General features: G+C 38.4%; 2 protein-coding genes across 4 annotated transcripts in view; both read left to right on the top strand.

Moving 5' to 3' along the window:
* The window catches only part of LOC138026136 (optic atrophy 3 protein homolog), a 3,467-nt gene extending 2,093 nt beyond the window's left edge, over window positions 1-1,374 (top strand). Inside the window, exon 2 of the mRNA XM_068873341.1 lies at window positions 628-1,374. Within this exon, the coding sequence (XP_068729442.1) occupies window positions 628-947 (320 nt within the window). The 3' untranslated portion in view covers window positions 948-1,374. The remainder of the gene's footprint in view (window positions 1-627) is intronic.
* A 2,299-nt stretch (window positions 1,375-3,673) lies between these two features.
* LOC138027826 (WD repeat-containing protein 81-like) overlaps window positions 3,674-12,500 on the top strand; it is a 27,324-nt gene continuing 18,497 nt past the window's right edge. Inside the window, exons 1-5 of one of the 3 annotated variants that reach the window (XM_068875441.1) lie at window positions 3,674-3,896; window positions 6,505-6,698; window positions 8,240-8,417; window positions 10,037-11,707; window positions 12,067-12,245. In XM_068875441.1, the coding sequence (XP_068731542.1) occupies window positions 3,780-3,896; window positions 6,505-6,698; window positions 8,240-8,417; window positions 10,037-11,707; window positions 12,067-12,245 (2,339 nt within the window). In that variant the 5' untranslated portion in view covers window positions 3,674-3,779. Of the gene's footprint in view, window positions 3,897-6,504; window positions 6,699-8,239; window positions 8,418-10,036; window positions 11,708-12,025; window positions 12,246-12,500 lie in introns of those variants that run through there. The other 2 variants (XM_068875442.1, XM_068875444.1) reach the window with 2 other exon arrangements.

The following is a 12,500-nucleotide window of genomic DNA, read 5'->3' on the forward strand; positions in this document are numbered from 1 at the left end:
CATGAGGCGAGGTCCATAAACTTGCAAAAAGGAATGAGACCAATATTTTCCCAGTACAGACCAAACAAGCTAGTTCATTAAAGTTTCTACAATATTGGCTCTTGTGAGCAGGGTCTTTTATTTCTTGAAGGCCAGTTATTGATAGCCGATGAACGACCAATTCATGGAAATGAAAATCAATCTGATTCAAAAATCTGTTGCAGTGTAACAGACGTAGACATTAGGAGACATAATGTGAAAACAAATGGAAAGTTTATTGATTTATTACACGTAAGCGAATAAGAGCGCAAAATAGTACAATGATAAAAATGTACAAAAAGGTAAACTAAAGTCTACTAAAATGTACAAATAAAACTTTAATGATAATGGAAATTCACTGTAATATTACAACCAACGGCGCTCATTGGCCAACATTGGTGGGTAACAGTGAACTGTTACCCTCCGATGTCATAGATTTTGCAATGTTGCATGCTCAGAGACTTTTGGTGGGAAACAGTTTTATTGTTAGATGTCATGTGGCCTTGAAGTAACCAATGAAAGTGCGCTGCCGACCTGAAATTTTATTGAAACTCCTGAGTGATGTAGAAGAGATGTAGGAATTTGTATAAGAGTGTTCAACATTTTCAGGTTACCACTGGTTGGAAACCAAAGTCAAGATGCAACTTATGGGTTTATCGGGACCAGAAAAGGTCCAACCATTGAGTGAACAAAAGGCTGTTGATGTTGGCGCCGAGCTTTTGGGAGAATCACTGGTATTTGGCATTGCAACAGTGATGCTGTTTTTCGAATATCGAAGAGGACAGAAGAAGGAGGAAAAGAAAGAAGATTTACAAAATCAGAAACTAATTGATTTGCAAAATCAAGTCAAAGAACTTGAACTTACAATAGAAACCAATTCAGCTCAAGTCAGAGAATTAACAAGATTAGTTCATGCCAAACAAAGTTAGCTAGTAGTCAAAGTAGGACAGAAAGAATTAAGTAGCACTTTGTAATTAAACTCTAGGACATACTGTTAATAAATAATTATGGCCCATGTTTTCCCATTGGAGTTTATTTGCACATGATTATACGCTAACTCTTAGATTTAAGCGAAAAAAAAACAGCTGTGTTAATTAACCCACATTGAAGGGTGAGAAGATGAAGTCAAGAAGATTTTTATCTTCATAATCCAATTCACCTGAATTGGTCGAACATAAAGGACCATAAAGGTATAATCAAGAAGGTCAACTCATGTTATGTAAAAAAATTACAATGATCACCATTCAGGAAAATACAGCATGTTTTTCTATCTTTGAGAGAAATAATAACAACATTCGTTCTTTTAATTGGTTGATAGACTACATATAATTATTAATAAACTGCAAGTCTGTAAAATTCGTGCAAAATTGTTGGTAAATTTCAAAATTCTTAGTTTTGATTATGGGTATTTTGAGGGTATATTATTTCCCATGACAGCAAAAATGGTCATTGTTGTTGAAATATTACCAACTTTACCTGATCCTTGCACTTGCGGACTGTTAAATGTACCATCAAGTACCCTGACAAATTAATGATCTTCTGACCATGGCAAAATGCTGGACAATAAATTCGGCACATGATATGCCATGGCCACGGATTTTAGTTACACCCATTTCTGTTTCTTTTCTTCACTTAAGATGAAGGGATTGCACATGCTCAATATAAGCACAAAGGAAAAACATTGTCGTTAAAAACAAAGTGGATTATGTAACTTGCTGTGTGATACCTTAGTTCATGTTTGTACTTACCAGTATATGAAATTTGGGTACTACCTTCTTGTACTGGGGTGGACTTTGACCTCTTTGACATAAATTATGAAGCCAACCAGTCTAAGCTTGTCCTCTTTTCTCCTTCTCGTGTCAAAACCTTCCTCAATTACATGCATGCTGTTTATGAATTACTGACCAGCTTCTTACTCTCGTTGAGAGAAAAGGTTTAATAACATTATACCTCCTTGTGGACTGGTTTTAATGTTACAAATTTCAAGCCTTCAGGCTCATTGCAAGGGTGACACCACTCACATCCTTCTTGTGTGTCTCGCATTGGAATGTGAACATGGAACAACTGTGGGTCAAGTTTATTGGTTTTCTTGTCCACTCTGAAATTTTCCACCAGAAATAACAGTTTTGTCTTCTCTCTTAAAATAATCTTCCTTTCCAATAATTATTATTGGTGCCTGTTTCTAAACTTTGTTATGATTATTGTGAACATTGTCACTTTAGTCGCGACTATTATGGGGACTATTATGAGGCCCTTCCAGGGGGTGGGGGTCCTGTGTCACTTGCCTGAATTTTAAAAGGTTTGGTGTCGTTGCTTTGTCAAAGTTTCATGTTGCTGTCGGAAATTAAAGGAAATCTAAAGAAAGGATGTCTTTTGACGTGGTTTCACTTAACGTGCTATTGCTACTTTTTAGACCATGTCACTTGTAAGAATTAACCCTGGCAGAGCCTCTATTATTATCCTTGAAATGATTATCGCTGTCATCGTCATATTCTCCGTCATTGGTAGCTAAAGGGGAAGCAGCTTTTGTCAACCTCATGTCAAGGTGTACATGTAGATATCATGGGTAGATATTACTCGGGTGAGGTCACATGTAACAAGGTTTATCAGGAGACCGAAAAAAATGGACTAAACTGCGTGGAAATCAACATGTACAGTGGCTAGTTAGGGCCATTGGCAGCTAAAATCTACAAAACACAACTTACATATATTTCCAGATGACAGTGAAAGCTTCACTGTATCAGTAGCAAAATAAGGCAGAAAAGTATTCACCTCTAAATTTTCGATGACTCTCAGTCCATTTTGGTCACAGAGCGGCAGGTACAAAACACAGGTCACAGGGCAAAGGGCACAGGGGACAGGTCATTGTTTTACCAATACAGAAAGTATCCTAAACATTCATAAGAGCTAACCTTAAGCCTAAAAACGTTTGTTTAGGCCTAATTAGGCCTAAGGTTAGCTTTTATGAATGTTTAGGATACATTCTGTATTAGTAAAACAATGACCTGTGACCTGTGACCTGTGTTTTGTACCTGCCCGTCACAGAGTGACCTTGACCTTTGATCAGGATGGACTGCGATTCATTGAAAATTTAGAGATGAATACTTTCTGCCATATTTTGCTACTGATACATTGAAGCTTTCAATTTCTTCTGGATTACTATGTAGCAAATGAATCTGTTTAACGATTACATATATAACCCTTTTACAGCGATTATGTAGATTGTGTTAACTATAACCTTTCCGTTCTTTGTTTTTTAACCAAAAGATGGCGACCGGAAGTAAGCTGTATTTCCTTTTACCTGTCTTTACACTACCACATTTGAGTTGCTAAGTATCTTTTTTTTTTTTCATAAGAGACGATCAGTGAAACCGTGGTTTAAAAATCTGGGAGAGACCACTCTCCTGACCTGCGAAATGTTCATTTCCGGTTTCCGGCCGTGGCGGTTGCCCACGAGAATGATTCAATTCATATACCATTTGAGCACAGCTAAAATAGTTGATAAATGAACAAAGACTGTTACACCACAGTCTTTCACCACCCCACTAGCCTTAAAGGGGAGCACAGGCAGAAATTGGTAGCACAGTGACAGTGGTGTGTCTCATCTCAAGAGGCGGATTGGTCAATGGTCACGCCATTTAACATGTTGCGTGATATACCGTGGAGGATTGGGACTTGGTAATGCAGGAACCATGCAGAAGCTGTCAGGAAGATACATTGTCTTGCATTTTTAGTTGTGTTTCATAGGTGTCGAAAAATTGATGGCGGAGTATTTGACTCCCGGAGAAACGCGTAAACTGGTCGAAGAGGAGCTTGGCGTTGAACGATCATGTATTCGATCTTGCGTTGATGAAAATGTGTGTCGCGTGAGTTGTCTGGTAAGTTATGTGATCACGCTCATGTCTTGGAATACTGTCATTGATTTCAAAAACGTTTCTCTGCAAAGTTTGAAGCTTTTCGACCCTTAACTTTAGCTAAGAATAAGATAAATATTGTTTCGGGATGGCATAGCAAGCTTAAGAATTCCAGCTTCTGATCTCCATAATAATCTGAAACCCCTAATCCAAGAGAAATGGAGAGGATTATTGCAGCATTAAAATCATTCGATTCTTTTCCGCAAATCGCCTTTTTTGTGGTTTAAACTTTGTGTGAAGATCGAAACTGGGAGTTGTTTTCATGCTTGAGTTTCAGTTTCCCAGCCTCAGTTTTTTTTTACCGAAACAATGGCAGCATTTCGATGTGTTTACAATTGAAGTGAATCGGATAACGTGTGTAATATTGGACGGAGTTGCAATAAGTTAATTAATTAATTAATGATGTGATGGATCAAAGTGCTATCAATTAAATAATCCATTTGTTAAGTTCGTGAGATAGCAAAGTGGGGAGATTGTTGATCAAATTTGAATCAAGGCAGCTTAAACCTTGGTCTTTGTGTTTGTTATAATCAAAAATCACTTGTTGCTCCAGTGATTTTTAACACTTGTCCACAAAACTGATGTTTATTTTGAAGACAAATTTTGAGAACTAAAGCAAAAGAACAAACAAATTACTGTGAGATTTCAAAATAATTAAACATCAGAACGCATCTCCTGTTCGAAAACTACAAAAAAGAAATGCTAAAGAGCAAAGAGATTTACAAATAACAATAAAGCACTGACCAAAATAGTGTAAAAATGTTTACCTTGTCATGTGTCATGGCAACATCATTACGAGAACATGCACACAAGGGAGTCTCCAGAAGGATAGCACACACAACAAACACAAGCGGTAACATTTTGATACTTAACTAAACACATCCTAGAAACTTTCAACAAAGAATAAATTATATAAATATTGTAAACTACTACGATTCTCGTTTGAGTGTGGCACTGGGAAGTTTCGCAACAAAGTTTCAACATTTGAGTTCCCATGTTGTCAATGGCAACTTGCTTCGTTTCCAATAGTAACTTTTAGGGCCTTGATGTCATGAGCAATGAAGCCCACCAAAATCTACAAATGGCAACGGTTAAATTCAAACTGGCGACCTTTACCAGTTACCGGTACATACATACATACATACATACATACATACGTTTATTTCACGTCCCCAAGGGGCTTTTCAGTGAAATACAAATACAACAATGAAATACAATAAAATAATGCTATATGAATAAAATTTAAAATGCGCTAAGAAAAACAAATGCCATACTAATGCGGTATTGGATAAATTCAGCTAGCTATCCATTAAGAGTCTTTTCCTTATCAAGGTTTTAAACTGAGCTAACGATTGACTTAACTTAATTACTTGAGGTAGAGCATTCCAAAGAGATACCATACGATAGTAAATGATGTTAGGTAAATGATGTTAAACCCCGAAAAGTTACCCTTGGAAACGAAGCAAGTTGCCCTTGACAACATGGTAACTTAAAAGCTGGAACATTATTTGTTTATTAATTTTGCTGCTTTTTTGTTTCTTAATGTTTAGTGTGTCTTGTTCTGCTTGCTTTTTATCTTAATTTATATTTTAATCTGATTTTGCCGCTCACTTATTTAATGTGTACAGTCGTAAGTTACGAAGGGAGCTGATAGTAATAAGCCCCCTAAGGTTTTTTTTGGAGCTTCCTTTGCAGCAATAATTTTTTTTGTGTGTGTAATTAATGTTAATATTATTCGTTTAACTATTATATATAGATAGGATTGCTATATAAATATATCCATATACACAAGTACAAGTTAAAGTAAATGGACTACATTCCATAATCGACAAATTTGTTTCATAATACCATGTCCTCCTCCTGCATTCAGTATATATTTATATATATATTTAGTATCACCCAACTAGTGGACTAATGCAAATCCTGCATTTTGATTGGCTACTCCACTTGATGACTATTGGTAATAGTCCTCAAGTATCGAAAAGCGTGACGCTTTCTTTCATTTTATCCCGGCCAAATAAATATTTCTTCAACTTGCATTCGCTAACTTTATTATTGCCTGTTCTGTCCAACTTTACCCTCAAGGGCCACGGGTCGTAGTAGCCCTTGCAGGCTACGGGTCTAATTGTTAAATATATATTTTATTCTTGGCAAAATAAATCTGAAATCTGAAATCTGAAATCTGAAAAACCCGAAAAGTTACCCCTTGGAAATGAAGCAAGTTGCCCTTGATAACATGATAACTTTAACGCTGAAACTTTGTCCCCAAACTTCTCTAGTGTCGCACTCAACTGAGAATTGTAGTATATCAACTGGCTTAAAGCAACGTAAATGACAATAAGCACTTAATGGCATGAACAATGTAGTAAGCTGAGATTCTTGAAGTTGCTTGTGTATTCCAAGTCGCTATACTGGATACCTGACAGGAAACAGTATTGTATTGGTGTACTGCATAGTAGCAAAGTCAAAGCCAAGATTTTTTAATTTTTTAAAATTTTGGTTTCTGGTACGGTTTCCGCATGGGAATATTGTTAATGTGTGCTGATCAAACAATTTTCACTTGAATGTCCAGGTTCATGAAAGCTGGCTTCAAAGATTCATAGCTGGAGACCTGTCCCAAGAGTCACCTGTGGCCTCATCGCCATGGAGCGCCTATGAGCATCAGCTCATCTTACAACCCTCACACCCTGAACCAGAGCCACCTTGGATAAGAATCAGCATTCTGATTATCAAAAAGCCAATAAAGAAGGTACCTTTATCGAGAAGGTTGGTGTATAACTTTCTTTCTTTCCATCATGTTACTTCGGGTGACAGTTGGAGATGCAAGCAAGTCAAGCACAGGCATTCCAGCTGCTTTCGTGAAAGTTGATTGAGACAGAGTATTATGATAACTATCATCAACGCCATTGTCATCGTTATTAATAATATTATTAATATCTCATCGTTTTCTTCGCTGTCGCACACTGATCATTGTACTTTAGAGGTGGGTTATAGGTGAACCTCAATGGGTGCCAGTTGCCAGAGGTTACCCACAAGTAAGGCTTCTTCCTTTTAACACATCTTGTCACCTTCCTTAAAATTCTCATATTACCCAAGAGCATGGTATTTCATATTAACTCCACTGCTACACTTCCACCAATGCAACTGGGGTAGCTCCCCAGTCTCTTTCCAAGGGACGGTCCCCAATGCCCTCATTACTACTGCCAATACCCTCACTCAAACCCTGGAAAATTTCCCTCCTTCTTCACAAAGTCTTGATAATTCTTTATCTTTTCTTCTCCCTTTTCCCTCACTGCAGATTCCACAGGGATAGCTACATTATTATTAACAACATGGCACTTGAATGTGCTCAAGCTTTTAAGTGAATGATTAAATTGTGTTTTATAATAATAATTAGTATGTATCTCAAATGTTCATAGTTGTTTTGAATGGAACCTCAGCTCATACATGTACGGAATTTAAGGATAACTTTAAATTGGAAGAAATAATGCTTGTAATCAAAATTTGTTAGAAAATTTTGCCATAATAGCAGTTTCTATCTGGGACAAATTAATTTTAGAATCACTTGTTTCACTTTCAATTTTCCTTTTGGGTGCTGCCATCTTGATTAATATTGTGACATGTAATATTTTAAACTATTGTTCTGACACAAGGAGTGTTTGGTCCTAGGGGTCTTTGTTTTCAAGACACCCATGTGAGAATTCGGTTGCAAAGTACCAGTAACAGTCGCACATGCTCCACTCAGTGAGTTTCGATCCAGTGCAGAGGTACTTGGCAGCCTAGCGAACCCAAAAAAAACAAAGGATTCTAAAATTCATTTATTTCAGGTAACAAACACTTTCTTTGAAAAATTTACAAACAAATTTCATTGTAAAAATTACTTCTGTGTAAACTTTCTTTTTCCTGTTAGAGTGTAGGAAAACCTCTCTATGATTATTAATCATTTGTGTTATCAAAATAATGTATTGTTAGACTCTGTACCAATGTTGTATACATATAAGTCATCATGGCAGCACTTGTGTCCAGAAATTATGCATGTTATTAGATGCACATGCAATCTTGACACCCATTTACAAATGTCCCTCTTTGCTACATAGCTATTTCCAACCATAAGGTAAGGGCAAAGGTTACTTGTTATTTTTAGCTTTGTGATGCTTATTGAAATCCGCATGCATCTAATTAGAAGCATTTCTGGACATATCCATAGCAGTGCTTAAATTCCGAATAGTCCACTCCTCCTTGGTACAAGGACAAGGCTTGTACAATGCGTACTAATGTTTTGTTGCTGTTGATTTCAACTTTTCCAGCAATTGTGGAACTGGTGTTGGTGATGTCGCAAGTAAATTAAGCATTTTATCTTTTGCTGAGCTGATGGAATATGTGGGTGTCCAGAATTGTCGGCACAGCTGGGAAAGTGCTTTGGACAGCTACTCATATGCAGCACATTGCAATACGTCTTCTGCTTCAAACAAAGAATCATCTAAGGTAATGTGCTCTCCATCAAGTAACTTAACCATACAGCATTTTTCTTTCAGGGAGTATTAGAGCTGTACCATGCAAAACAACCACGACAACAAGAACAACAACAAAATTGAAAAACAAACACTTAACGATTCTATAAATCAGGCTTGGTGGTATGGAGCTTGTGAATTCCAAACTTGGCATGTGAATTTGTTAATGGTTGGTTTAGGATTTATATACCGCACATATTGCAAAGTCTCATGGTGGTTTACAATTATTTTGCTAGGGTGAGGTTGGACTTCAGCTTGTAAAGGTACCTCTGGCAGCCGCTACTCCGTCCACCCACCCAATATGTGCATATGTATGAAAGGGAAACAGACTTGAACACTGGGAGTTTTCCCCTTACTGTTCACAAACAGTGTGTGGGTTTTAAACCTCTCACATTGTTGTTTAGCAGGAAAGGTTGAGAGACTGAGTCTACGGTTTATAGTCCTTATCCGAGACGACTGAAAGTCTAACCATTAGCAGGTGTAATTACAAAGGCATTACTTTCTCCTTCGTTATATTAAGACCGTGAGTGTTGGTCTGGCCGGAGTTGAACTCACGACCTCCCGCATGGCAGCCCGGTGCTCAACCAACTGAGCCACTGGAAATGAATGAAGAGATTTGCATGTTGATTCTGGGACATCATCAGTGAGAAAAAAATCTGACCTAGCTAGCTGAAGTCTCAATCCCTGAGCTGAGTAGTGAAGCATCTGGTGCCATAGCGCAACTTGAGCTAGTAATGAGAAGGTCAGAGGTTTGACTCCAGATAGGAGCATTCAGATGTTTTTCAAAGTATATCGAAATCACAGAATTAAGATGGCTCTGAATCTGCAGTACTGAATTTTTTAAAACTTTGCGGGAAATTTCATCTTTCCCTTCTGATTACTTTCCAGAAATAAAAAATGGGGCTCAGCGAGTTCGTTTTTTAGAAATGAGCAACTAAAGACAAAATAAAAATTGTTTTTACAGGGCTCTTCCATTGCCACGGTGACATAGTATGTCCAATAATGACTGCATCTTGTTCAACAATAAATTATGTAATGTTTGAAAAACGAGCGGCAGTGTTTTATCGAGGTTTAAAAACACGAAGCGTAGCCGAGTGTTTTTGAACGGCTTAAAAAACATTCCACAAAGACGGTGTCCCTAAGGACTCAAAACAATGGTTCAAGTTGTGAGAGGTGAATATTAGCATACAAGAAAACCAAGCAATGCCTTATTAGTATAGTATTCTTTACATAAAGAATACTAACGAGGAGTGTTTAATCAGATTTAAAGCTCATACACGTGACGTGTTATCGGTGTTTTGATAGGCTGTTATTAATTAATTATTAATGAGTTTTTGACTGTTATTTCATATTTAGTTCTTATTAACCGAGCGGGAGGTCTGTATGGGAGAATCTTGACCGAGGTCGCCAGTACAGACCGAACGCAGTGAGCGACCTCCCTCTCGGTTAATAAGAACTAAATAATATTGCTAATACGTGATACAGCGTTGTAATGCCGATCCTTCTAATAAAATTGTTACTTGGAAGCGTTGAAAATGGTTTTAGCCACTAAATTAAACTACGTTTCGGTGATCATGATATTCTTTGTTGCAGAATATTGTCGATGAGATTCTGTTGCAAGCATATGGTCTTCCTACAAAGAAACTAGATGATAATGGACACAGCTGTCCTGACTCGACAACGGAGCGTGATGCCTTTGATGAATTTAAGGAAGAGTCTGAGGGCTCTTTGCTGTCTTCAATAATGAAACACAACGTTGTTCCTTTTGTTTGTGCTTTAGAGGGAAAATCTGCTTATTTTCTCGTTGAACCATATTTCAAGCACAACCTCCACAACATGGTGACGTTTAGTCCTTCTGTGTTAGCAGGTTCTCACATGCGGCCGTTATTTATAATTTACGAACTTCTTCGAGCGCTTCAGTGGTATCACAACCGCGGAATGACCCATGGGGCACTAACTCTTAACAATGTTAAAATCAGCAAAGGATTGTGGATTTATCTCGAATCGCCGGACTTCACACGTACTCAAAGTGATAATTTAACCCAGATTTCACGTAGTGATGATTTAATATCAAACCCAGAACTGGCATCAACGCCACAATTGCAGGCAACTGAGTTGAAGAGTAAATGGACTAGGGATGATTTACCTAGTCTTGTTGAGTCTTGGGTGCACGGAAAGATAAGCAATTTTGATTATTTGATGGCATTGAATGCTTTGGTGGGTCGTAGGCTTGGTGATCCGAACTACCATCCCGTTTTTCCGTGGGTGACGGATTTCTCTGCCCGTAATGGAGGCTACAGAGACTTGAAAAAGTCGAAGTACCGACTTAACAAGGGAGACAGACAACTTGATGTGACATACAAGGCTGCTTTGTTGGATAGCCAGGAGGGGGCGACCCCACACCACGTCTCAGATGTGCTGTCAGACATTACCTATCACGTGTATTTGGCACGGAGAACTCCCAAATCAGTTCTTTGTGATCATGTCAGGACAAACTGGGTGCCAAATGAGTACCCATCTAGCATGGAACGATTGTATCATTGGACACCAGACGAATGTATTCCGCAATTCTTCACGGACACTAGTATCTTTTTATCGATTCACCCAGATCTGCCTGATCTAGAGCTGCCTTCGTGGACACGTTCTGCCGAGAAATTTATCCAGTGGCATAGATCTGTTTTAGAAAGCGAAACAGTTTCTCTTGGACTTCATCACTGGATTGATCTGACGTTTGGTTACAAACTTGCTGGTAAAGCTGCGGTGAAGGCCAAGAATGTATACCTTCATCTTATAGACAAACATCAATACTTGAGCAACCACGGTGTTGTGCAGCTCTTCACAGAGCCACACCCAGGAAGGTTGAAATCTCGCATACCGCATTCAGACATTTTCTTCCGTGGTAGGTCTGATCATGACCTTGTAGATGGGAAACGAATGCGACGCAAGATCCCTCCAGACAGAGAAAACGTAACGGAAAAGTCGCCAGGCCTGGAGGATTCAGTCATGTCTTTTGACAGCGTTCCTGAGAGCAGTGACTTTTCTCTGGGAAATCAAGCAAGGCAAGGTGACAGTGAAGCAGATAACACAAAGCCCTTTTCAACTAAAGAAGGTACCAGCGAGGATGAAGGATTAAAGGGGGCGCAGTTTGAGCCTATATTAATTCCATCGAGCTTTAACCCTCTCGATCAACTGGAAAGGTTCGAAGCCCTGGAAAAATTTAAGAATCAGTTCGGCGTTAGATGTGATGCAAGTCGAGTAAGAAAGGTAGGATTGCAAAAAATGATCCAACGATTGGAATGGACGGTGGCGAAACAAATCATTTTTTTTAGGTAAAAAAGGAGACACCATTAAAATTGACACCCACCTTGTCGCGTTTCAGTAAACGGCAATCGTAAATGCTGAAATCTTTATTGTGCAAAAAATCAATGAAACTTGTTTGGTTTCAGCTTATTCTTTGCCTGTCAACTACAGTCATCGAGAAAGTTTTCAAAGGAGAGAAATAAAATTTTAATGGTTTTGTTGATCGCAGAAGCATGCCTTTTGCAGACAAAGCGTTTCTTTAAAGAGAGATTTTTCTTCCAGTTCCTCAAGGCTTGACGGATGTTCTGTGTTATTTTCTTAAGAATGACGAGACGACCAACTTTGGCAAACTGGTGCAAGCTGACATGGTAAGCTTGGGGTGTGCGATAGTGGAAATGTTAATGCCTGCCAGAGTGCAGCTTTCGACCTGCGGATTAACAGGCGGACAGAGAGAAGAAGCCATTATCAAAGTTTGTGAAACACACTACAAGTTGCTTCCCAGGTTTGTTGTATACAACTGGTGTACCGATTATTTTTGTGTATTTTCAAATGGAGTACTTTTCAGGTTTTTTACATCATGGATCAAGGCTCCTGATTAATTTAGAAACTGCAAAATCTCCGGTCTAGAATAGAGAATTATAATTTGCAAGACCCATTTCTTTTGTGTTGCATGTGGAAGTCATAGGCAGCAGATAAACCGGGACGACTCTTGACTGAATTTCATTGACACCAACACCAATAGCTTCGGAGCTGACGA

The sequence above is a fragment of the Montipora capricornis genome, chromosome 12, assembly GCF_036669925.1.
Source record: "Montipora capricornis isolate CH-2021 chromosome 12, ASM3666992v2, whole genome shotgun sequence".
In the NCBI taxonomy this organism is placed as follows: Eukaryota; Metazoa; Cnidaria; class Anthozoa; order Scleractinia; family Acroporidae; genus Montipora; species Montipora capricornis.